General features: G+C 35.9%; 1 protein-coding gene across 3 annotated transcripts in view; it reads right to left on the reverse strand.

Annotated features, from left to right (window-relative positions):
* The window catches only part of slc38a5a (solute carrier family 38 member 5a), a 105,550-nt gene that overhangs the window by 47,184 nt on the left and 33,648 nt on the right, over nucleotides 1–24,718 (reverse strand). For 2 of the 3 annotated variants that reach the window (XM_028813262.2, XM_028813261.2), the window contains exons 2-4: nucleotides 4,622–4,824; nucleotides 245–332; nucleotides 23–138 (exon numbers count right to left, since the gene is read on the reverse strand). In XM_028813262.2, coding sequence (XP_028669095.1) covers nucleotides 23–138; nucleotides 245–332; nucleotides 4,622–4,722 — 305 coding nt within the window. In that variant the 5' untranslated portion in view covers nucleotides 4,723–4,824. Of the gene's footprint in view, nucleotides 1–22; nucleotides 139–244; nucleotides 333–4,621; nucleotides 4,825–16,074; nucleotides 16,217–24,718 lie in introns of all 3 variants that reach the window. The other variant, XM_051933982.1, reaches the window with a different exon arrangement.

The raw sequence follows: 24,718 nt of genomic DNA on the forward strand, positions 1-24,718 counted from the left end.
ACATTACTTAGCAAATACTTACATAAAAAGGACAATTCCGGTGTTTGACATGGCATATGCCAATCCCAATATTCCACTTCCCATAATAGCATTGCTGAGGTTGAATACGGACATTCCAAAGGAGGTCTTCCCTTCAAACTGAAATGAGAAGGATGAAGCATGCATTGATATGTGAAATAAAGAGGTCAGCGACCATGACTTTAGTAGTCCTTTCTCTCCAACCTATGTCCTTGTTATAACTCACATCTGTAAACTGTGTCTGCTTCTTAGTAGTAGTCTTATGGGGGATAAATTCTTCACATTCTGCTTCTTCTGCTCCAGGACCTTCATACCTGCCAGTTAGGAACGAACATATCTTTACAACTCAAATCAATTCAAATCTAACATGAATGAACCCTGATCCTGTTAGCCAATGTCAGTGATGAAGTCCTAAACATTGTACTCCACATTCGTCACCTCCTGCTTCTCTCTGCCCATTTCTGCCTAGTGATGCTGACTGCCCGATTGTCTTATGCAGGTGTGTGATCACCAGTTGCAAAACAATAATTTCTGTTGAAAAGTAAATGTAATGCTAAGTGGCATGCTGGTCCAGTGGTGAGTGCTGCTGCCTCAGAGCTTCAACATTTTGCATATGAATCTTAGCTTTGTCATTTTCTACATAGAATTTACATATTATCCACCTGTCCCCATTTTCCCACATGCTCTGATTTTACACCTGCATTTTAAAGATGGGAAGATTAGATTAATTTGTGATTCTAAATTGGTGTCTCATGCAGGGTAATTTCCTGCCTTGTACCTTAGGCTGAAGAGACCCTGAAAAGTGGATTGAGACATTTGAGGCAATGAATGGATAGATTCAAACAAGAGTTTGATTGTTCATGATTGTCCAATTACTGCACAAATGCCAGAACTATGTCATAGTACTGACTGAGATACAAATAGTCAGAAAGTCATATATAGTATAGTTCTTGCTTTTTTTGCTTGTTTATTTAGAGAGATGTAAATCATATATTAAGTGCATTATGATTTTAATGAAATTCAGTACTCTAACTCTACACAATGACTTTCTAGAAATAATAAACAGAATGAGGCAAAATATGAATAGCACAGTCTAGAAGTTTACAAATGTTTGGTTTTATTTGGAATAACTAGGAGGTACCATAAGATAGAATAAGGATATGGGGCACAGTGGTACAGCAAAACAAATCCATTAAATGTTCAAATAGAAAAAGGCTGCAGATAAGATGTCCAGCATACCTAACACTGCTAACTCCAGCTCTGTTCTACATGGAGCAAATTTAATTGCAAAGAAAACAATGATAATGGTCTTGAGAAAAGATATTGAGTGATAAATTCTAAAAAAGTCAGACAGACCAAATTCCTTATCAGCTCTTAATGGAAAACTGTTTATAATATCACAATCAAGCAGTTGTAATAAACAGACTAATTCCATCTTAGCATTTACATCTACAGCTACATTTGCAGCAAATATTTTATCCTGAATTAGGTAAATGACATGGTATGAAAAGAACACAAAAAAGCTTAGAAACTCAATCTAACACAATTTCGTAATAAAATAAATATTGTAATAAATATGAGCAGTATACACGTGTTGTTGATTCTTCTGGCACCTGACACCTATGTGCTGAATTTCACACCTCAAACTCATTTTACTAGCTGCTTGAAGGCAGGTCCACAGAATCATGGCTAAGCTGTGTGATATTCACACATGAATTGTTGTGTAATTCTACTGAATAATCACTTTTTTCTGGTTATTGTGGCCGTGGTGAGGTATAGCGTCAATCCTTACCATGTACACTAGTCACCCACATGGGATACCAGCTACTCTCCCCTCCCAACGTATTAGTTTGCTAAGATAATAGAATCATCCTCCTTTGCTCAGCAGGTTGTGAATGATGTCAATGTGGACACTGCCATTATCTGCTGCAGTCTGATTTTCATAGATTGGTGTAAACAGTAAAGCTGAAGGGTTATGTGTTTACTTTCTTGATTTTTTTCCATTTAGTTCAACTGTTTATATATTAGACTACTTGTTATTCTATAAGTCAATTTAGCGTGTGATGACAGAGTGAAAGATGGAAACTGAACTCAGTCCAATAAAGAGATTAATTATGTAGCACTGCTACTGTATCCTGAGAGCAGGGAAACTTGTGCAAACTATCCTGGACAGCTGGAACTAAGTAACTCATTATTGGCCAGTTTGAAGACCAAGAAGTATTAAGAGAGCAAAGACTGTTGTGAGCACTTCTGCAGTAGTTTCCAAAATTAGCACATTATAGTCTTTTCATTTTTGTCATTACTAAATTGTTGAATTTCAACAATAGGAATAACATCAACGATCCAGAAAGGACACCATGTGTGTGCTAATAATGAGATGATGAATCTCCTGCTGATTATGATGTTATTGTTGATACAGTAGGACTGGAGTATAATCGTGGACAGACATGCTGTATTTTTAGTCTATAAGTTATGAATGCAGTGTGATAAGACGAGTATGGGGATGTTTTAATGGGTTAATTTATTAGTGGTTTAAATGGTTTTTAGGCACTGCCTGGCTGTCTAATCGCACTTCCTTACAGTGTGCATATCAACATGTAGGTTGACTGGATTGTGTTGATTAATGGGTAGGCAGCACAATAATTAGCAGGCAGCAGATGAAAGCAAGCAAGCATAAAAAGGTGAAATGGGTTAGTGGTAGGGAGGGGAAGACAACAAAACAACATAAAGAGAAACAGTGATCACTTGTAAGTCAGGTTAATTAGAACTGTGGGTTGAAAGGACAATACAGGCAGAGTCGGCTCTGTTGATGTGCAGATGGGTACAGGACGGACAGCTGGTGTGAGGGTTCCAGAGTGTGGCTATGTATGAGTCTGCTGGTGCACTTGCAGCGAGCAGACAAGAGTGGAGAGAAGCCGCATGAATGATATATAGACAGGAGGATACATAAAATAGCGGCATCCGAATAGAGTAGAAGAATCCAGTGTGAGCTGTGGGGCACTAACTGAGGTGGAAGTTCAGGTCTGAACCTTGTGAAGAATGGTGTTTGGATTTTAAAAGTTTATTTATTTGTTTATTTAATGGGTATTTATTTATTGAACACCCTAAGACATTGTTTTAAAGGCACAATTTGTTTGTAAAGAAATATTATTTATTTAATGACTATTGAATGTACTGTAGTACTTAAATTTTTTTTGTTTTTTGAGTAAACTTCTGCTATAGTTTTGAACTGAAAATATTGACTGCCTCCTCACATGCCCTGGTCCATCTCAGTTCATGACTACATGATGTCCCAACAGAAGGCGGTGCCCATGGTTGCAGGCACTGGGGCATCACGTGTAGATCAACATTTTCAGAATTGTGGTCACTAGACAAACTACTGTTGGCACAGTGTTGAAACTAGGCCAGCAGTTCTGTTACATTGGTTGCATGTTAACTGCAAACTGCCTTATTGGTAACAATGCAAATGTTTATATCTATTGTGGCTACTCTTTTATTTTGGCAGACTTTAAAATGCAAATTACTGAAACATTAACATAAACCAGAGCCATTTGTTAAATAATAATAGTTCACAGAAGCAAACATATTTTGGCATCATAATAATCTCAAATCTGCTTAATTCAATTCAGAATTGCGTGGTCTGAAGCCTATTCCAGTGCAAGGCAGGAAAAAGCCAGGGCACCATTCCACCACAGTCTAGTTGCCATCATAAACTTGTATTAATGATAGAAGTAGCAAAAAAGATTAAAAAAAAGTGTAACTTTGAAATAAACTAAAAAGGTGCACACAAAACTTCTTAACCCTATTTGAAGAAAAATATACTGTTCAGAGTAGGTTCCTTTTTTAATTAAAAGTAAATAATAGATATATCTAAGCTCAGGTGGCAAACATTGTGTAACAGATTTCACTTTAGTTCAACAAGTTTCTTAATTAAGGAGTATACTTTCCTTTGCATATATATGCTTCAACATGTTGGCTTCATTTTTGATGAATAAAAATGACAATAATAGTGTAAAATTTACAGATTTTAAATAGGTAGACATGATAAATAAAATGGTCAGTTATTAACACAAATTATCATTGGCTTACATCATATTACAGTCTCTATAGCCTCCTATCTCAAAGTTTGAGATCAATATTTGATTAAGCTAGACATATGTACCACAGTGATTACAGTATAGGCCAGATTAGGACATGTTGTCACATGGAGACAGCTAAACTCAGTATATTCAATTAATAAACTTAGTGACATATAGTCTATTTAGTTATTTAGTTAAAGATTCATTGTTTAAATAACATCAATATTTTAAGGTAGACTATACTTAAAATTTTCCTTTGATATCTCTCACGAAACTTGGCTCATGCATGGAAACTTTTTTCTTCTGTAAACTCCATCTTCAAATAACATGAAGAATAATCCCTTTTCTGAAGATTTCAACATAAAAAGAAGGTCAGTTAAGCTCCATATCCGCTATTAAGTGACCAAAGGAAATGTCAAAACAAATTGAAGATTTATTTAAGCTTTGAATTTAATATAGTACAAAAACCAAACAATAGCAGTTGATGTTGGACTTGGCGACACTTAAACAAAGTCTGCACTTACCCATCTTCCAGTGTAATTTTTTCTGGACTTAGATCACTCATGTGATTCCCATTGGCCATCATGTCTAATGATTCAGAGGGAGAGAGTTTTTCAAGCTCCATATTGTCACAAAAGAGGTTGGGAGGGTCAACAAAATAGACTTGTCAGCAGATTGGGCACTTGCTTTTGCCCAATTTTTCTGTTTCTTAAGAGCTCACTTTAATCTGTAAGACAAGTAAAATAGAGAAAAATTCATTTTATTAAAAAGATCACACTTAAAGTAAGTTTTAATGTTTTACTTACCCACAGGTAAGTGCTTTATTGAAGGATGATAAGCTTTAAGAAAAATGGTATACTAGGCACATTAGATCATCAATATATACTGTAGAACAGCACCAGATCTTAAAATATAGCAAAGATGTTTTCAGTACTGATTGTATGGCACTACTAAAAGACTCATAGGGAACATCTGAAAGATAACATTAAAAGATTCCACAATAAGGAACTGGTTATATCATTTTTGCTTTCTTTTGTTTTTTAAGAATAATATGTGTCAGTTTAAATATTTTTTATTATTATTTTTGTGACATTATCTTGTTGCCATGTTGTATGCTTGTTTTTTCATTAATCCCATCACTATGTGTTTTTGGATTTCATTTGCATTTCCATTTTGTTGTTTGTTGTTTGTGATGCTGCAAGGTTGCTAGGTATTTGATGCATGTGCTGTGTGACCCATGACCTCACAGTGGCTATGGTGTTTCAGAAGGATGCTCACATTAAGCAAGTGTCTGAACTTTGTTATTTATCCTTAATAACTCATGCTGAAAAAAATTCAAATTTTACTTAAGGGCTGCATGGGAGTTGTCATTCTTTTGGGCTGCCCTATTAAGGTCTTTGGTGCTGCTAGAGGGGGCTGCTGGGAGCCGGCTCCTCTCTCAGGGAGAAGTTCTGCCTGAACTGGAAGTGCTTCTTGGTTACACTGCTGGTGTGTCCGAGTTACTTTCTGCTCCAGATTTAAAGGAGGCCTTTGCCACACCTTGGTGAGTAAGAGTCGGGAATAAAGAAGGGAAAAGCTCACCCGGGAGAAGTGGAGGAGAAATAATTATACTTGTATTGGTGTAAAAGAAAATCCAGTGAAAGGTATTTACTTAAATAAAGAAATTACCTTAAATGTGGGACTGTGTTTGGTGTAGTTATGCTTGGGCTTTGGGGCTTTAAAACAGCCCCTTCAGGCCACAGGTTGTTTATTTCTGCAATTCTTAAAATTAATACTCAGTCCAACGCAATCATAATAATATGAAACTGTAAAAATTAAACCAACTGTCAAAGTACCATCACAAAGCACCTTATCTACCACTCAAGAATTAAGCACAAGGCAACAAATCAGAATACAAGAATACTCTAGTACAAGATAGAAAAAAAAATAGTTGATTATAGGGGAAGACAAGCAAATTTCAACGCATCAAAGGAGAATAAAAACCAATACCCTACTATTGACAGAAAATAGCTCAGAGTGAGAATTAATAGGAAATTAGGAGGAGTCACCATCATATGGGTAGTACCAAATAGTGAATCTAACATAATAAAACAATGGGTTAGTAGATGTAAAATGCAAGACCAAAAATATCAACTTTGAAGTGCTGTTTAAATATTATGAAGTATGAAAATTTTACGATAGACGTAGGTTAGAGAGTTGCAAAGAGTCGGAGTTACAAAGCCAGGACAGTGTTCATAAATATCTGAATATAATAGTTTTGGAATTATGGAAAAGCTAGCATCAAAAAGTCTTAGCAGCCAGCACTGAAGTTCCTTTTGCAGCCGTCCCTCATTGTATCATACAGACTGAAGATACACAAAACAGCCCTATCTGATTACCACGGGTGGCAGAGATACTCAATTCAGGATACCACCTGACAATGCGCTGTTCTTCACATACCTTTTCCACTTCTTCATATGCATGTGCCCCATTTAAAATTTTGTCCAGTCTATGTGTGTGTGCCCGTGACCCCTTGCCAACTTGCATCACTGAGAGCCATTCTTGAGTACCAACTTTGTGCGTTTCATGCCAGTCAACCACCAGTAACCCTGCTTTGTAAAACATCTGCCCCACTGCCATGTACCTGTACCTTCTCCAGATTGCTGCTACCCGAAGATAAATATAACTTAAGGACAGGCACATGCACCCCCACGCTATCCAGTACCTCCCACGGTTTCATCCACAAAACCTTTCAAGTCTGGTAAGTATTTCATTTTAAACTAAATAACAGTTAAAAAAGAAATACATAACCAAAGCCATAAAGCATCTCTTCGCATCCAGCAAATGCAATGAATAGTAAAAGAACAAACTGATGTAAATATTAAGAAATCAATTGTATTCATTAATAGTTCTGAGTTAACAACTAGAAATGCAGCTAGAACATTAAAAGCTAATTAATGACATAAAAACAGGCTAAGGTGAAGCACTGTTCAGATACAAAGGGGTTGCCATGATTCTGCATGCTATTTTTTCCTCATTCCAAGCACCGGATATCTAACAAGACAAGTGCTTGATTCGGGCATGCCATTCTAGTCAGACTAAAGTCACAAGGCTTAACTCATCCTACCCTGTATCTCGTGAATCCCTACAGGGATTTACAATCTCATCTACAATCTACACCCATATCTCTCAGCTCATTTCTAACTTTATTAGTGACTGTTCAAATCAATGTTTTGGGCTAGTGGAGGTTTCCTTCCACTGAATGTTTTTTGTTTTGCACTCTTTTAAGAAAGACAGTTGCCAGTTTCTTTTAAATGCAATGTCTTAAGAAAAATATTTTTACAATGATTTGTATTGAAATTGAGCTGTTGAAATGATTTATGCTGTGAAAGTAAAAAAATTTAAATATGTTAATGAGAATCTAAAGTTCATTGCGACAAATAAGCAAAGCCATTAACACCTTGTTTGACATAAAACAAAAACAAAAGTGCTTGCTAAGTGAAAATTATATTGAGGATGTTTGGGAAAACATCTTGATGAAAGACAGCAAGAAATTTAACACACCTCTTTAAAAATACAGGAGGCCTGCTGATAGATTCTGACAACTAGCACTAAACTGGCCACTAATGACTCAGGGAATAATTGTTATTGCCATGCAATGGCAAGTTCAACACATTTATTGCCAAGATTTAAGGCACATCAAAGAGGAAAACCAGTCTTAGTTGATTATGGCCTTGCTTAAATTTTATTTTCTTTTTTAACATTAACACTTCTTATACAGCTAATGATATCTCATTTTGGACTCTTTTAAAATGGTTGGCTGTTACTGTACTTTTCATATTCATCTGTTAGAGACAGCCAAACAAAATAGCTAGATAATCTTTTTGGCACTACTGGAGATTGCCAAGTCTAATTTTAAACCAAAGCAGCTGCTGGGAATAGGGCAACTGTGAAATTAATATCCAGCCTCTTGTTCTCCACATCATGGAGTACTCTTTCAAGGAAATGGCAATATCACAGTAGTGACTGGTGAAACCTACCTTGCAGACATATTCAAACAAAACACTTGTAAATCTTCTGTCATTCAGTTTTATTACTGGTATTAATATACTCATGTGAATGTTTTGTTTAAGTAGCTTATCCTAACCTAATAATGTTAAAGGAGACTGAATTGCATTCTTATTTTAAACATTTGAAGTCTAATGAAGCCAGTTTAATGTACTAATGAAGCAGAGGTTCATTCTAAATACATTAGTCTCTCCAGTCCATTCTCTATGATTACTCTACTGTACTTCTTACTGTATTCAAAATTTTACACAAACTAATTTCAAAACAAAATCAACTTCAGAGGACTGAAATTAATACAGAGGTATTTAGCATACTTAGTAAATATTAGAACATAAGATGTAACACATATACAACCATAAAAAAGCATTTCTAATTGCTACTTTAATTTATTTGTAAAAGACTAACAAAAATCGGTGCACTTTTAAGTAATATGAAAATAAGTGAGGTTTACATTACAACCTAGAAAAAACGAGTGATGATTTCTGTGGTATTGTAAAAAAAATGGGAGTGTGCTAGCAATATATTAAATGTGATTACACAATATAAATCCAGCAAAGAAGTAAAAAATATTATAATAAGAAAACAGAACAATGTGTTGAAAGACAAAATAGATACATTGGCAGACAAAAATATATATATTTTTTTTTTGACTGTTCCTAGGTTTGGCGCGATCTTTTGGTGGTCATGTGGTAACGTCATAGCCAATTGCTGTTTTGCATTAATGACTATAATACTGTTCACCAATGTAATGCACCTCAAGGTAAAGAAAATCATCATTAAAACAACAATTTTAGCATTATGACCAGCATGTTTTTGTCCTGAAGTTTTATTTAATTTTATCCTGATTGTCACAAATATGTCTCAGTATAACATAATTTGTAAATAAAAATAAACAAAAAGGCATGTCAACCTTCTGCATAATTTGGCAGTTGTTTGTGTTTTGGCAACTATGGTAAAATATCATGATTCACAGATATAAAAATGATCTGCAGTCTTTTAGGACCTTGCTTACATTTCCTGATTGGATTACTCGCTGTCACTAATACGTCACATAGAAATAGAAGGCCAGATACTTTTAATTAACAACCATGAGAAATATATCTTCAAAATAGTTTGCATAAACAGTTTGATACAATTTCAAATATGATGACACAATGTAAAAGCAGGCAGAATCACAATACAGTGAAAATAAACAATATGTTAATGAAATCACTAAATGTTTCAAAGAAACCAAATGGACTATAAACTGAGTCCAGACAGCATTCAAGCTCATATGTCTCAAAAATGTTCATTTCTCAAAAAAAAAAAATTCAATTAATTGAAAAGTTAAAATCTTAAAATGGTACATTTTTCCTTCAGGGATTAATACAATGTACCAGAAACAAGAAGGGGAAAAGAACCAAACAAGCATCAACAATAAGTTCTAAGTACTGTACTTACATGCATGACCCCTATTTAATAGTAATAAAAAACACTTGCAAACATAATGAACTTACAATAGATTTATCACGTATTGTGGCAGTGATTTTCAATTGAAAAGAACAGAAACATTTACTCCAGGAAAAGGCCTGGCATTTGATTCAAAATAGGTTCTGTTAAAGTACAGCTAGTACACTTTTTATTAAACATGGTGGATCCAGGTTCAGACTACAACTTTCAGGCCTTCTGCAGTAGTGTTTTAGGCTACTTCTCCTGCCAACTCTACCTCTCACTTTAACTTTAGTCCCTCTCCCTTACTTATGTCTGGGGTTGTGTTATGTTTCAGTCTGTAATTAGTTCACCTTAAGTATCCGAAATCAATCCTAAACATTATGTATATATCTGCAAATCTAAATAAAGAAACACATTAAATTCTATCTCACTACATAAAATGCTGACCTTTCCCAACACATTCTTAAGTCAGTAAGTTCTTCAATAGTAACGTAAATGTTGGTGTTGTTGTTTTAGCAACCTTACAGAAGGTTGCCATAAAATTGTATAGGCATTTTTTTTTGGTGGTCAGGAAAAAACGCAATATGAAAAAGTATCCTGTCATCTCACAGCCTATCAGATAGAACTGTTTGCTGCTAGTTTTCTGATGGATTGCACTTTTTTAATCTATTCACTCTGTATTTTTTGTGAAAGACATAAACTTTGTATCCCCTCTTTGGGTTATTATTATTGTACCTCCTTATTACTGCAGCTAAAAAGCAAAACATGACATAGTTTTAATGCAAAATAATCTTAAAAAGCCTTCTGACTATCTCTTTAGCTTACCTATTGAATATCTTAAAAATACATTTCTAGTGGCATACTGCAGTTATAAAATGTATTTACAATAATCATCAGTACTTTTTTGTAATAAAAGAGGACCTGAGCATAGTATTCCATTTCATCAATAATTTACTAAGTTGTTGGGGATCTTTTTTTGTTTGTCTGCAAGCAATGCATAACATCACAAAAAGCATCAATAATAACAGTACAGAATAATATTAAAAACAACAAAATTGACGGTGTTTGTGAAGAACCAGCTTGTATCCACAAAAGGAAGAAATAAAAAAAATGGTTATGCTGAAAAATGAAAAGGTGTGAGTCTCCAATGTTTTGGCTGACACACCTGATGAAGGCTATACAGCTGATATGTTTTGTCTCCAAACTTCCTTTTGTCAGTAGTGGAATAGCCCTTATTTTCCAAAATTGCTGATTCCATTTCCGTGTTGTGCAAAACCCAAGTGAATCATTACAGCATCAGGAACCACTCCTGGGTAAGTTAAAGATAATGTGCCATGCAGAACACACCACACCTCATACCCGACCAGTTTAAAGATGGAAATCTGTTATCACACCTAGCACATGGGATAAAAAAATAGAATGTATGAAAAAAAACACTGCACTAATACATGTAAAATGTGCAAACTCAACAATGGACATGTGAGACAGTAGTTGTAACCACTGTGCTGACATGCCATTACTACTACTACTACTACTACTAATTATAATAATAATAATAGTCATAACAATTCAATTGTTATAAACTGAACATTAAAAAATGTAACAGCAATACAGTCTGATTGGAGATTCTCTCCGTTTTATGTGTCATTGAGACTCAAAACAGCAATACAAATGAATGCATTGTGAAGTTCAAAGGACACAAAGAGAACTACTGTACATCTCAGGACCAGTTAAAACTGCTAGATGCTTCAGATTCCTTGGATTACATGTCTCTAATATTTAGATTGAACCCACCCAGGTCAATCAGCAGAAGGTCATTTTTACTTTTTAAGGAACATGGAACAAATACCTGGATACTTTAAAATTTCCATCACCGTGCTATATAAATTATCCAGACTAGTGGTGGCATTGTGCTGTAGGGTAGCATAAAGCAAAAAATTAGCCATTCAAAAGGAAGTGAGAACTACTTAAGAAATCTGATTTACTAAATACTGTAGACATCACATCAAACTCCAGTTAAAAAGCCTTAAATCAATACAGGAGTCCAGCCACTGTTGGATCAATCTATTTTCATCCCCTTGTCATGGCAGATTACACCACAAACACAAATGAAAAACTGAGATCACGGAGTTAAAAAAAAAAAAAACATTTTTATTACCCAAGCGTTATGTCCTGAGCACAGGTGAAAGCTCTCTGGTTATTGAGCTGCTTTCTTTTACCATATCGCAATTATTTTTACTACTGTTTCTGTATTTTGGATAAAAGTATTTGCTACATAAGCAAATGTAAATGAATAACTGTGTTTTCCAACTGCTTTACTGTACACTGTGGTTTGGTACTTTCCATGAACTGAATTCCCCTTTTTATTTATTTCACTTTTGAGTTTAAATACTTGGGATCAACAGTACAGATTAACGGGGATCGTGGAAGAGAGGTGAAAACGAGAGTGCAGGCATGGTGGAATTGGTGGAAAAGAGTGACAGAAGTGATTTGTAATAGATGGATATCAGCAAGAGTGAAAGGGAAGGTCTACAGGACGGTAGTGAGGCCAGCTATGTTATATGGGTTGGAGACGGTGGCACTGACCAGAAAGCAGGAGACAGAGCTGGAGGTAGCAGAGTTAAAGATGCTAAGATTTGCACTGAGTGTGACGAGGATGGATAGGATTAGAAATGAGTACATTAGAGGGTCAGCTCAAGTTGGACAGTTGGGAGACAAAGACAGAGAGGCGAGATTGCGTTGGTTTGGACATGTGCAGAGAAGAGATGCTGGGTATATGGGGAGAAGGATGCTAAGGATAGAGCTGCCAGGGAAGTGGAAAAGAGGAAAGCCTAAGAGGAGGTTTATGGATGTGGTGAGAGAGGTCATGCAAGTGATGGGTTTAACAGAACAAGATGCAGAGAACAGAAATGTATGGAAGAAGATGATCCGCTGTGGCGACCCCTAACGGGAGCAGCCGAAAGAAGAAGAAGAAGAATGTACAGGTTAGGTTAACTAGCAACTCTAAATCATCCCAGTGTGAGTGTGGCCTGTGTTTGACAAGTGCCTTATCCAGGTTTGTATCCCACCTTACACCCAGTGTTGCTGGAATAAGCATCAGATTTCTGTGAACGAGAACTGGATATGCGGGTATAAAAATAAATTCAAGAATGGAATACTACTGAGAGCTGCAGGCTTTATATCTGCTTCACCTTACCCCTGATTCCTTCCTCTTTTTTATGTGGGGGAGGGGATCTTGACAAGGACTACTCTCCTGCGTGATTAAATGTACCTAACACATACTGTATAAAGTACTGTATTAAGAAAATTAATTAGTAACGCAGTGCAACAAATTATGCACTATTGTTCGATTAATTATAAATTATGTACCATTGTTCCATTCAAACTGATTTAATCCAAATAAGGGTCTGGGGTTTATGGTCATTAATTAACCAAGCATTCATGTCTTTGGGTTGTGGAAGTACCCAGGGGATGTGAAGGTTTGATAGGAGCTACAAGGCTAAAACTGAAATCCAGTTTTTTCTAGAGCTGTTAGGCTGCAACATTATTTACTGCACCTTCAATGTTTCCTAGCACACTGTATCACCTTTTTGTATATAATAAAACACTTAAAATAAGAGTAAATAAATAAAACTAGTATCTATCTACCCATTTTCTGAATTTGCTTTTTTCACCACTGAGTAAATGGAAGCCAGAGCTTCATTGGGTGCAAGGTGGAAACCAGTGCTGGACTGGACATCAGACTATCACACATTAGACCAATTTTGAATTTTCCTCTTAAATCTAATACAAATGGAGTACCTAAAAAAAGCAACTTGAATACAGTAAGAACTTGCAAACTTTACATGTGCATGATTAGAAAATTTCACATAATAATTTAAGCAACTGGAAACATACAGTAAAAAGACTGAAATGAAACTCTGTATCAATTGGTTATCTTTTCAGACTAGTTCATTATGGCACAATATATGTTATGAAGGTTGAGCTATACCCTAAAAAAAATTAAGTATAAGCACATCATAGTACTTTTTCGAAAACTCAAAAAGCACCTACTGTCATTGTGATATCTACCTGTCTAACTCCATGAAATAACTTGCTCCCAGTGGACTGATTTTGTTTACCGCACTTATGTGCCGCACTTATTCTTCAAGGAGATTTGTTGGGAAAGTTTAAATTTCATTGAGATGTATTGAATAGAATGCACTGTAAACATTTTTAATATCTGAAAATTCTTACATCAAAGCAATGCTGATTTTTCAAAACCAACTTTGTTTTTACCAACCTCCATTACTGAGTATCAATTTACTGTTTCAAATTTACCTTGAGAGAGGCAGTTCAATTTGTACATTTTGTATATTTTCCTCTTTTAGCTGTCTGATAGCCACTCCTGATGGGAAAACAGATCACCAAATCAAGTTATTGAAGTGGTAGCTGAGTTGCGCATGTGGCCAGGAACATGCCTTAACATCAGCAGTTTTTGTGCAAACCTATTCCACATCAACTCACTTCTCCTACTGCTTCATGTTGTACCAGGTCAACTAAATGACTTTCGTAATTATAAAGATAAAAAATGCAAGCAAGGAAAAAAAAATTACACTTAACCCATCTGGAAATTCAGAATTGTTCCATAATGAAACTGTAAAGAACAGCATTCCTTACTTTCAAGTGTCTCCTACATTGTTCCATATTTTGAATAAGTGAAACACAGCTTTAGCCTGAAACTGACTTCAAAGCAGTAAAAGGTAAAGGCTCAGTGGTGCGTAGGTAAGCGGCCAGCGTTAAGAAGCTGATCAGGCACAAGGGACTGTAGGAGCAAATAAGGTAGTAAAGTTTTATTTATTTGTTTATTTTAGATTAAACAGTCCTTAGCGGTCCAAAGGTAGAGCAGTTATGTGGGTGACAGCGTAAGGGTTCATTAATACAGGCAAATACAAACAGTGCAAGTAGAGCGCTTATAAGTAAGAGGAGCGCAAAGTTAGGAGAAGAGACAGAGAAAAGTAAAGTTAACCTCATAGAAAGACAAACAGTAGGCAGCTGAGAGGGAGAACAGTACAGGAGCTTAAGGGGACAGAAGGTGTAAAATATCTGTAGCAGATCTTAGTGTTACCATTTAAGTTAAGGAGCAGCCGAAAGAAGAAGAAATTTAATTTTAAGGAAAAAAAAAAGTTAAGGCAGTTTACTAATCCCAAATCAAATTTTAATAATGAGGCCAGTGCAATGCAAGTCCTGTTGGATGTTGGACTTTTTAGATGATGGTTTGGAAGAGCCAGTTGTCTATGAGGGCTACATCTGCAAGAGATGCCAGCTGATCCAGCACCTCGAGCTCAGGGTCGCTGAACTGGAGGAGGAGTTGGCTGACCTGCGTTATAATACAGAATTGGCAGACTTGGCCCAAGTGTCCTTTAGAGAGATAGTGTGCACCCCCAAGGTGGCACGGGAGGAGATTCCAGACCAGACAGGTAGAAATAGGTGGGTCACGGTCACAAGGCGTAAGGTAAAGGGTGCACAGTGTCCGGGGGCATCAACCCCAGAATTAGAAGTGTCAAACCGTTATCATGTCCTTGTGGAGCTGGATGTTGTCTTTGATAATTCTGAGATGGTAGGCAGGGATGAGGAGCCCCAACGGGCCACCTCAAAACCAGTTCCCAAAAAGAGAGAGGTAGTGATAGTTGGGAACTCAATCATTAGGGGGATTGAAGTGCAGGTGTGCCCCAGAGAGAGTCTCGCACGGGGTGCTGCCTTCTAGGAGCACATTTGGGAGACCTTCCTGGAAGGGTGGATAGGCTCTTGGCCAGAGCGGGTGTGGATCCAGTTGTCATTGTCCATGTTGGAACAAATGACATATGTAAGGGTAGTCTGTTAGGTGCCAAGCTGAGGAGCAGAACTGACAAGGTAGTGTTCTCTGAAGTTCTGCCTCTGCCATATGGCACAGAGCATTATTTGTTACTTTGTAAATACTGTTTGAGCAACATAGACAATACATATGAAATAATAAACATTTCACTCTACACTCAAAATTAATTAAAAAAATAACTTGGCTACAACAGAAATAATACTTAGACTCAGTATCTTGCTAATATCGAACTGCAATTGTAACAAATGTAGAACTAAAACAGCTATTTTATTGGTCAAAGTGTGGCAGGTCTCTCACGCTTTACATTCAACTTTGGCCATACTTGTCTGTTTAAGGAATGTCTTGTCATAGATGAATGTGAATGATTTGCCTGTAGTACAGTGTCTGTTAAGTTCATTTCATTAAACATAGATCACTGAAAAGCAGCACTTCCAGGTGAATGTTTATATTGGCCAATTAATTTTGTACTTTTTGATTTCAAAACCATGGAGCAGTATGCTGTTGTAAAAAACCATAAAAGAATGTACTCAGTTTCTCCTATCAGTGAATCACCATTTCTTGTAAAACCAACTTAAGTTTGTGTGATTAAGGCATTTCCTTTAGACATTCCTGTGAGAAATTAAATAAACTCATTTAATTGAATACCAGCTGGTGGCAAATCTGATGTAACCCATGCAGTGTGTACATAGACAGCTGTTGCTTCCAAGACATCCTTTTCCCATTTGGCACCACTGCTGCCAGCACAGATATAGCACTTGATCACATCTCTGTCAGATTGTGCTTGTGCCTGGTTTTGGAAGAGCAGAAAGACATTTTAGTACATTTGCATATTTTTACAGTTGATCACAACAGTACAACTAACAAGATGCCTAATGATCAAGGTGTGTTTCATTAGATTCAACTATTATAAAGTGGTGGATTATTTGTTTTAATTAAAACTTCACTTTTTTTTTTTAATTGACAACTTTCTTTCAGTTGTGTGGCATAGAAGCATTAGTCTAAATCACAATGTGGCCAGTTTGATTTTTGCTTCTTTCACACTATGTAATCCTGAGAAACTCCCTTAGACTGTATACCAACAATTGTACCTTATCCTGATTTTGTAAGCTGCCTTGATTAAAGGAATCAGCCAGATAATCAATATTTTCAAATAGGTTAGATTCATCACATATATATATTTTTGTACAGCATTCTTCACTGAGTACAGATGCACAGCCCTGTGAACAACACTCCGTTAAAATACAAGTATAGATTATACTAATTTCTATATACAGAACTGGCACACATATAAATATGAATTTGTTAAAACAGACAGAGAACAAGGTAGAAACTGATTAAACATAAATGGCAACCAACAATATTGACACAGACACCGACATATCCATCCATCCATTATCCAACCCGCTATATCCTAACTACAGGGTCACGGGGGTCTGCTGGAGCCAATCCCAGCCAACACAGGACGCAAGGCAAGAAACAAACTCTGGGCAGGGTGCCAGCCCACCGCAGGGCGCGCACACACACACCAAGCACACACTAGGGACAATTTAGAATCGCCAATGCACCTAACCTGCATGTCTTTGGACTGTGGGAGGAAACCACCGACATATCAATGTCAAAATAATTTTTCACGCCATTTAGCCTAACACAAATAGCCAGTTTATATATACCTGACATACACCGAAACAGTCAAGTCAAGGTCTGAAGGTGTCTATCTTATACTTTTCAATAGCATGTCTACAGGAGGCAATTTGTTCCATAAATATACAGTTCTCTGGTTAAATAAATATTCTCTAATTTTTGTACAAAATGTATTCATCGAAAAATCAATTTAGAATGTGTTTCTGTTGGAAAATGTATTATAAATTAAAATCTAGAAATTACATTTTACTTCTTTCTTAATTATAAATGCTTTATCACGTTTCCCCTTAGTCTCATCAGTTTGTTAAGGAGTAAAAGATTCACCTCATTTAATCTTTGCTCACAGCCCACACATACACGGTAACCCTGGAGTAAGGGGGGTAGGTTTTCAATGGGCTTTCTCCAATACTACTAAGATTTTCTCATTATGAACTCCATTTGCTTCTAGCCCAGAGTTCAGAAGCATGACCTACAATTTCAAGAGCCGCACATGGAAAAACCAAGCAAAATGATAGAAGGTAAACTTGGGCGATTTCAAAGGTAAACCAAGGGAGGTTATTTTGTGAGTGAGATATTATTGCATTTGGTGGTATAATATATTTTATATAATTAAAGTTGTAATATTTATGCTGGTGATTTCACACCACGTTATTTGCTTTACGAATTAGTTTTTGACCAATTTTTGTTTAAATGGTGAATGCTTTTTTTTCAAAATTAGTTATCAATTATTTAATACATTTATCAATTCTTTCTTATTTATAGTAGCAATAATATTTTTTTTCCTCTGTATCTCACACATAGCATTTTTAATATGCTTAATTAAATGATTTTACCATTTCTGTGGCTTAAAAAATATACTAATATGGCTTGTCTAATTTACTATCATATTCACACAAAATTTTAAAATATTTAAAAGCTGGATCTTTAATTTATTTCATTTTAGGATGGAGTTATTATATTCATATTTTACATACATTTTAAATAATAAGATTATTGTTTTCACATGTGGCTTACTGTATACTGCAAGCGATCTGCACATCTGTAACAAAGTAAGAGACCTTCTGACTAATTGCGTAACACATACACACAGCAGCCACGTATCTTTTACATGCAGTTTATCATAAGTTCCACAATTAAATTTAATTTGGAGTTATTGCAAAGACATTGCACATTGAAATCTGTGTACATAATCCACTTTCATTTATTCATTCATTATTTACAAGACGTAAGCACACTGTAAAAAGACTGAAAGGGAAGCTTTAAAAAATTGATTATGGACCAATATATGTTACCAAGACTAAAGCACACTCAGACTCATTCATATGGAACCCATTTAGTGTTTCCTGTTAACCAAGCATGCACAACTCTGAAAGGAAATTTGAGTTCCTGGAGAAAACCACACAAACACTGGAAGAATGTGCAAACTCTATACAAATGACCTCATGATTCATACCAAGCACCTGTGAGGCAGCAACATCATCCATTGCACTATGCCACCTTATTGGTTTCTCAATAAACTTTTACTACTTCTTGAATAGGTGGTAGTACCGGTTTATTTTTGTTTAATGAGCCTGAAAACAATATTGCTTCTTGGAAGTTAGCAAAGAGATTTAGAAAAAAATTCAGAATTCTACTGTACTTGATAGGATTATTGAGATTACACAAGAACCTATTGGAAATTCTTGCTAACTTCTTTTGTAAAATATACTGTACAAGGGACGACCCATCTCTATCTATAAAACCGTAATTCTTCAACTTATACAGTATATGAGAACTAAAATTATGAGGGCTTGTCATTTAATTGTATATTGCTTTGCATAAAATTACAACGTCTGAGCAAACAGTTTCTGGTGGCATAGAATGGCTATGGGCAGTACTAACATTAGTACTGCAGCCTCTGTGTGGCAGTGACTGGAATTTGACGCATTGTTTGTTCACCATTTGTGTGTAGTTTGCATATCCTCTCCATGCTTGTGTGTTCTTTTGGGGCCTTTGGTTTCCTTTTAAATTCTAAAAACATACATTCTACATTTAGTGGCAATTCTGAATTGGCTTGGCATGAGAAAATCAGAGTGTATGCAAGTATGACCAACAACTGAGTGGTGCCCTTTCCACAGTTGGTGCTTCTGCCTTATGGCTGGTACTGCTCATATATTCTACCTCGTGATCGTCCTTGAAAAGTATGTTCAGAAAATGGACAGATTTAAAGTTTCTGTGCTAAATGGACAGAATCATCATTCTAAATACTACTTAGGGAATTTCGTTTAATTAAAATTGCATTTTAAACAATGTATGGTAAAAGTGAGTAGTTTGTGTTTTGCTGCAAGACAGTGGTGTATGTAATGATGACTTTAAGTTCAGTTTATCACTTGACTCTTCATGCTGTTATTTTGGTCATTTTGATAACGGGCTAAGGACGAACACACATTCCCATGGTTCTATTCTCTCTTTATGGTACCAACACTATTTATTTAGAAAATAACATTAGATCAAGCCTGAATAGCATTTCATTGAGCATTCCAAAATGTATGTTTGAAAACAGTTAAATTGTATTTTCATGTTAGTCAGCATCTTAATTTAATACCATTCTGTAGCTATCAATGAATGGCTATGCTGTCTTTGGTAATTTTCGGATTTAGTACATATCTGGCATACATTTTTGGAATGATCTTGTATTTAAACTTGTTACTTTGAATTGTAGCCTTGAAAGTTTGTAAAGCACATGTGATTGTTGAAAAGCATTATATAAAGTAAAGACTTCTTGATTGACTGATTAATATGGAAAGCACCATGAATTGCACTTTGTGTTTAAATGGATCATTGCAGTATTTATCACGAGAGAATAAACCATTTTTAACAAGCTATGCTGCTTATATGTGGCTCTGAGAAATTCTGGATGCAAATGGAGAACATCACATTACCAAATCACCCCTTATCAAAACCAGAGAGAACCTGGGAGCAAAAGTAAAACCATAACCCAACACAGTGGACTGTTTATCTTGAAGCAGTCTGTACATATACAAGAATACTCATGCTGTATATTAATGTCTAGTGTTTAGAAAAAAAAAAAGTCATTGATTTTTACTTCATTTGCTCATTTCATTTTGGCAAATAGTTCCTCCCACAAGGAGACTCAATACATTCATTCACAGCTTTTAATTTCTACATTGCAATCCAACTCTGGTAAATTCCAAACAGCTCCCTTTCTTTGACATAAATGTGCTAACCTAATAGGTAGGGCTGAGTATTACCTGGCCTTGGGTGAGACAAACCCTATCACAATACAATATAGCAATACACAAACTGATGTGCGAAACATGAAAAAGTAAAATTTATATGTATTAATTCTATTATTTAGACATTTTCATAGTCATTTTCATAGGATGAGTGGCAGGCCGACACACATCATCTGACACATAAGCAGCTGTTTTTATGTTCCTTGAAAAGGGCCGTTTATTGTACCTTTAAGAAAAGACCCTGAATCAGCTCCAGGTGTTAACCTTGATCCAACTCCGCTCATCCTCTTCGTCTTTAAGGGGAGTGTTCGATTGGATGTTATGGCAGATGTAAGATAGATTGCTGCTACAGATCTTGGATGTATGTACAATTGGATGATACTGGAAAGGATGTACGTTACCTGTACATGTAACTAGTTAGCCCTACAACAAAATAGCTCTTCAACAAGATCTACTTGAGCTATACCCAATAAATAAACTTTGAGGACATTTATCCCTTGGCATATCTTCTCTACAGATATGGATATGAAGGAATGAAGACAGGTATGAAGACTAAAGTAGTGAATGTTATAATGTTCAGTCACGTTGGGTTTCTTAGAAAAGTGCTTTAAATTTGGGAGAACTTTCGTAGATATTGATACCTTTGTTTGCTTACTCACATACATTTCCTCGCTCACTAACAGTCTCCCATAAAGGCACAGTTTTTTACAGGATGTGTCAAACAATCTGAAAAGCCAGGAAAAGAAATTCTTTTGTGATCTGTGACAAGTCTCCTAATATTGACTGAGCAAGTCAAAACAAATTGGACTTACTTAAGGACTTAATTAATTTAAGATTACTATATTTATTGTACTTGTAGGTGGCTCTAAATCAAGGGTAAATTTAGACTTTGCAGTTGAAGCAGCTAGAACACAACAGTGCTCCTTTGGAATATACAGGATATGAAAATGATTGAATGAAAATATTAGTTTATCTAAATTATTATTTGTTGACGTAGTATTAGTGCTTTGACATGGTGGTTCACTATGTAGACCTGCTGCCTCACAAATCTAGCATCCTGGATTTGAAATCCATGCCAGGACATATTCCATGTGGAGTTTTCATGTTCTTTCTGTGTTTATATGGGTTTCCCTCCCGCATCCCCAAAAATGTGCAGTTTAGATTAGGTGGACATTCCAAACTGACCCCTTTGGATGTGTGAGTGTGAATAGATGCACAAGTATGCCCTGCAATAGTTTGCAACGTATTTAAGACTGGATTCCATTCACAGCTGTAACCCTGAATTAGATTGAGAAGGGCAGACTTTATAATGAATCTGAACTTGAACTTGAAATATTCATTAAGCAAGACTGAGAATTCAATGTTATGCTACTTTATTTGTGGTAAAAGGCATGGCAAGTATTTCCATAAAATATTTTCTGTGACAGAAATTATTTGAAGTAAGAGTGCTGTGTAAGGTGGTTGCTTCACACTTCCACAAGGCGGTTGAATTCTCTCTCCCCCCCACCCCCTTCCTTTCTCTCTCTCTCTGTCTCAGTTTAGCAGAAATGTATTCAGAGCAGTAGTAATTTTCCACTTGGCAAGTACAGTACAGTATTGCCACTTGAAATAGAATTTTGAAGAAAAAAATGAAGACACCCACAAAACGAAATGAGCCAAGAGAAGCTGCTCTCTTATTAAAGGAACTCTTTGGACCTTTGTAATCAGGCAGGCTGATTAACTGCAGTTTTAGTCTCCTCCTCAACCCTTTGCTTCCAACATGTCAGGCTCATTTAGTTCATGAATTTGTAGTGCTACTAATAACCATGTTTGGATCTTTGATTGCAATTAAAAAGAAACTATGACCTTGCTCTCTTTTTAATACACCGCAGATACTGTAGTACAGCATGTACTCATGTACTGACATGACTGACCGCATGCTTTATGCCACGTTGCACAGCATTAGGTGGAGCTATAATGCTACAATGACTAACAGAGAAGCATCCAGACTCTCAGTTTACTGATGTTAGTACAGAAATAGCACATTGCCCACAATCTATCATGAAAGCTTACACTGCACATATGACCACTAAGCACTGCTAATAAAATTTCCAGGTCTGCCTCTAGGAAGCACAAAACCTCTCTATTCCCAGACTTTTACTGAAGCTCTTGTCATAAAGTTCTAGCTACACTTACCAGCTTCTTGATCTTTATTCTGAATTATATTTCAACAATCCTAAACACTAGGATTCAGCCTGTCTGTTGGTCCACTAGATTGAACCACTGCAACACTAGGCCCCTGTTTCCCAGTTTCTTATTCTTAAAACACTAGTATTCATAGTTTCTGTATTCTTGACCACTAAACTGAACCAATAAAATCTCCCAGCTTACCTGAGCAGTAAAAAGTATCTTTCATCATTTCTGTGTCTTTGGACACCAAATAGAATGACTAGAATTAAATCTTTTCAACAGGGCAAAATATTACATTTCACCGTTTCACTGTATCTGCTAATTTGCATTTTGGAGGTCAAGCTGTTGAAAATTTCCAGTTCAGCAGCCATAGCCAATATCTTTCATTGCCACTTTCTGTAGATCACTTTGAATCAGTAGGTGGAGCAACTTTTCCCTTCTAGATCCACAGATAAAAAAACAGTCAAGCAGCTCTGTTTCGCTATTACTAGGTACATCTAGTTTGACCCTTTACTTAAATACCCGATATCTTCCACCTGTAATTATCCACTTAAAAAAAGGTATGTTTTTAATAGCTAATATATTTCTAAACATGTGTTTAGTCACACACAAATACTTTTGATTCTCCTATGTATTGTATTTAATGCCTTGTTCTTTTACTTGACAAGCAAGTGAGTTAAATTTCAATTTAACTTACAGTATACCAAACAACTAATTAAACTGGAGCTTAATCTTACCCCCAAAACAACAGACATATTACTGATATACTGGTACGTGTTAGGTCTACTTACTTACTCTTATTTTATTTTTATATAGGATTCTCAGCATTGTTTCAAAGAAACCTCCACAAATACTGATAAGCATTAATGTGTCTTGGCCTTTAAGTTCCTCCAAAAATCTCAAATTACATATTTAAAGTACTGACCCAACGTCTGTACTTTTTTGTTCTATCTTAGAGAAGACATTATGTCCAAATGTACTTCTATTAGAATGATAAACTGCATTCACCCACACAAAGTCACATTTATGGACATGCATAAACACACACACAAACACATACATCCTTGTCACATGTAATTAATCAACTATGTCTTAGCACTCACAAAGCCGGATTGGTAGGAATCTGCCCTGGAAAGTCATGTCACATGTTCCTTTTTCCACTTAGTGCATTAGAGTTGTGACCTGCTAATGGTGAAGGAATACAGTATAGTAGTTATATATTGAACCATTTATTTTCCTTTAGTTTTGGGAAGCTGGTTTAAACAATGGGATTTTTTGTGGTTACTCTCCTAGACAGCTGCAATGATATTTAATTACGGAAGAATCAGACAAAGATGCTGTAGATGATGAACACTTTAGGTGCTTCCTACTTGAAATAACGATCTTTAAAGTGCTATGGGAAGGTGTGCATCAAACTGTAATTAGCAAAGCTTGATTACTGAAGCCACTCAATAAACAGTGTTAAGTCAGTGACAAGATCCTGTTTGAATACAAAAATAATTAAAGCAGATCTAATCTCTGGTAACAGTGGAGTAATTGGTGGTACTAGAAAACAGCAAGCTAGGGGCATGGCAAAAGGCAGGAGTGAATACAGAGGTATGAGAATGGAGCATTGGTACATTTTGGACAATTTCTTTATGAGTATTGCATACTGTTTTTCACCAAAGACCCTTAAATCCACTGGGATTCTGGATAGATTTTTTTCTTCTACTTTATTACATGTCTCCCAGAATTGACTGATAATAACCAAACTGGCTAACTTTATTTGATCAGATATAAGGTATTCAATACAGATGCATTGCTATAATGAAAACTATGGGAAACTGTGACCATGTTTTATAATTCACAAATGATTTAGAATTTGACTGTTGCCAAAAGGATAGATCTTTACAAGTTTACATGGTCAAACAAACTGTTCTTGACACACATTGGCTATAAGGATGGGATGATACTGATGGCAATGTTTGCTCTCATATTCATAAGGACGGGTATGAAAGACTAACACTAACAACATCTCAGATGGACTTACTATCCATGCATTAGATTTTCACAATGCCTAAATAAACAGTTTTCTCCAAATAATAAGATATGATTATAGTATAGTTCAATGGCTTCCTGGGTAAAAAAAACATTCATATCATCTATGGTCATTAACCACTCACTATCGTAGACTGTGTCTGTACTAATATCGGACTCAAGCAGCCTGGACTACTGTGGGCTTGTATCTAGTCAACAGAAATTAT

The sequence above is a fragment of the Erpetoichthys calabaricus genome, chromosome 11, assembly GCF_900747795.2.
Source record: "Erpetoichthys calabaricus chromosome 11, fErpCal1.3, whole genome shotgun sequence".
NCBI classification, from domain to species: Eukaryota; Metazoa; Chordata; class Cladistia; order Polypteriformes; family Polypteridae; genus Erpetoichthys; species Erpetoichthys calabaricus.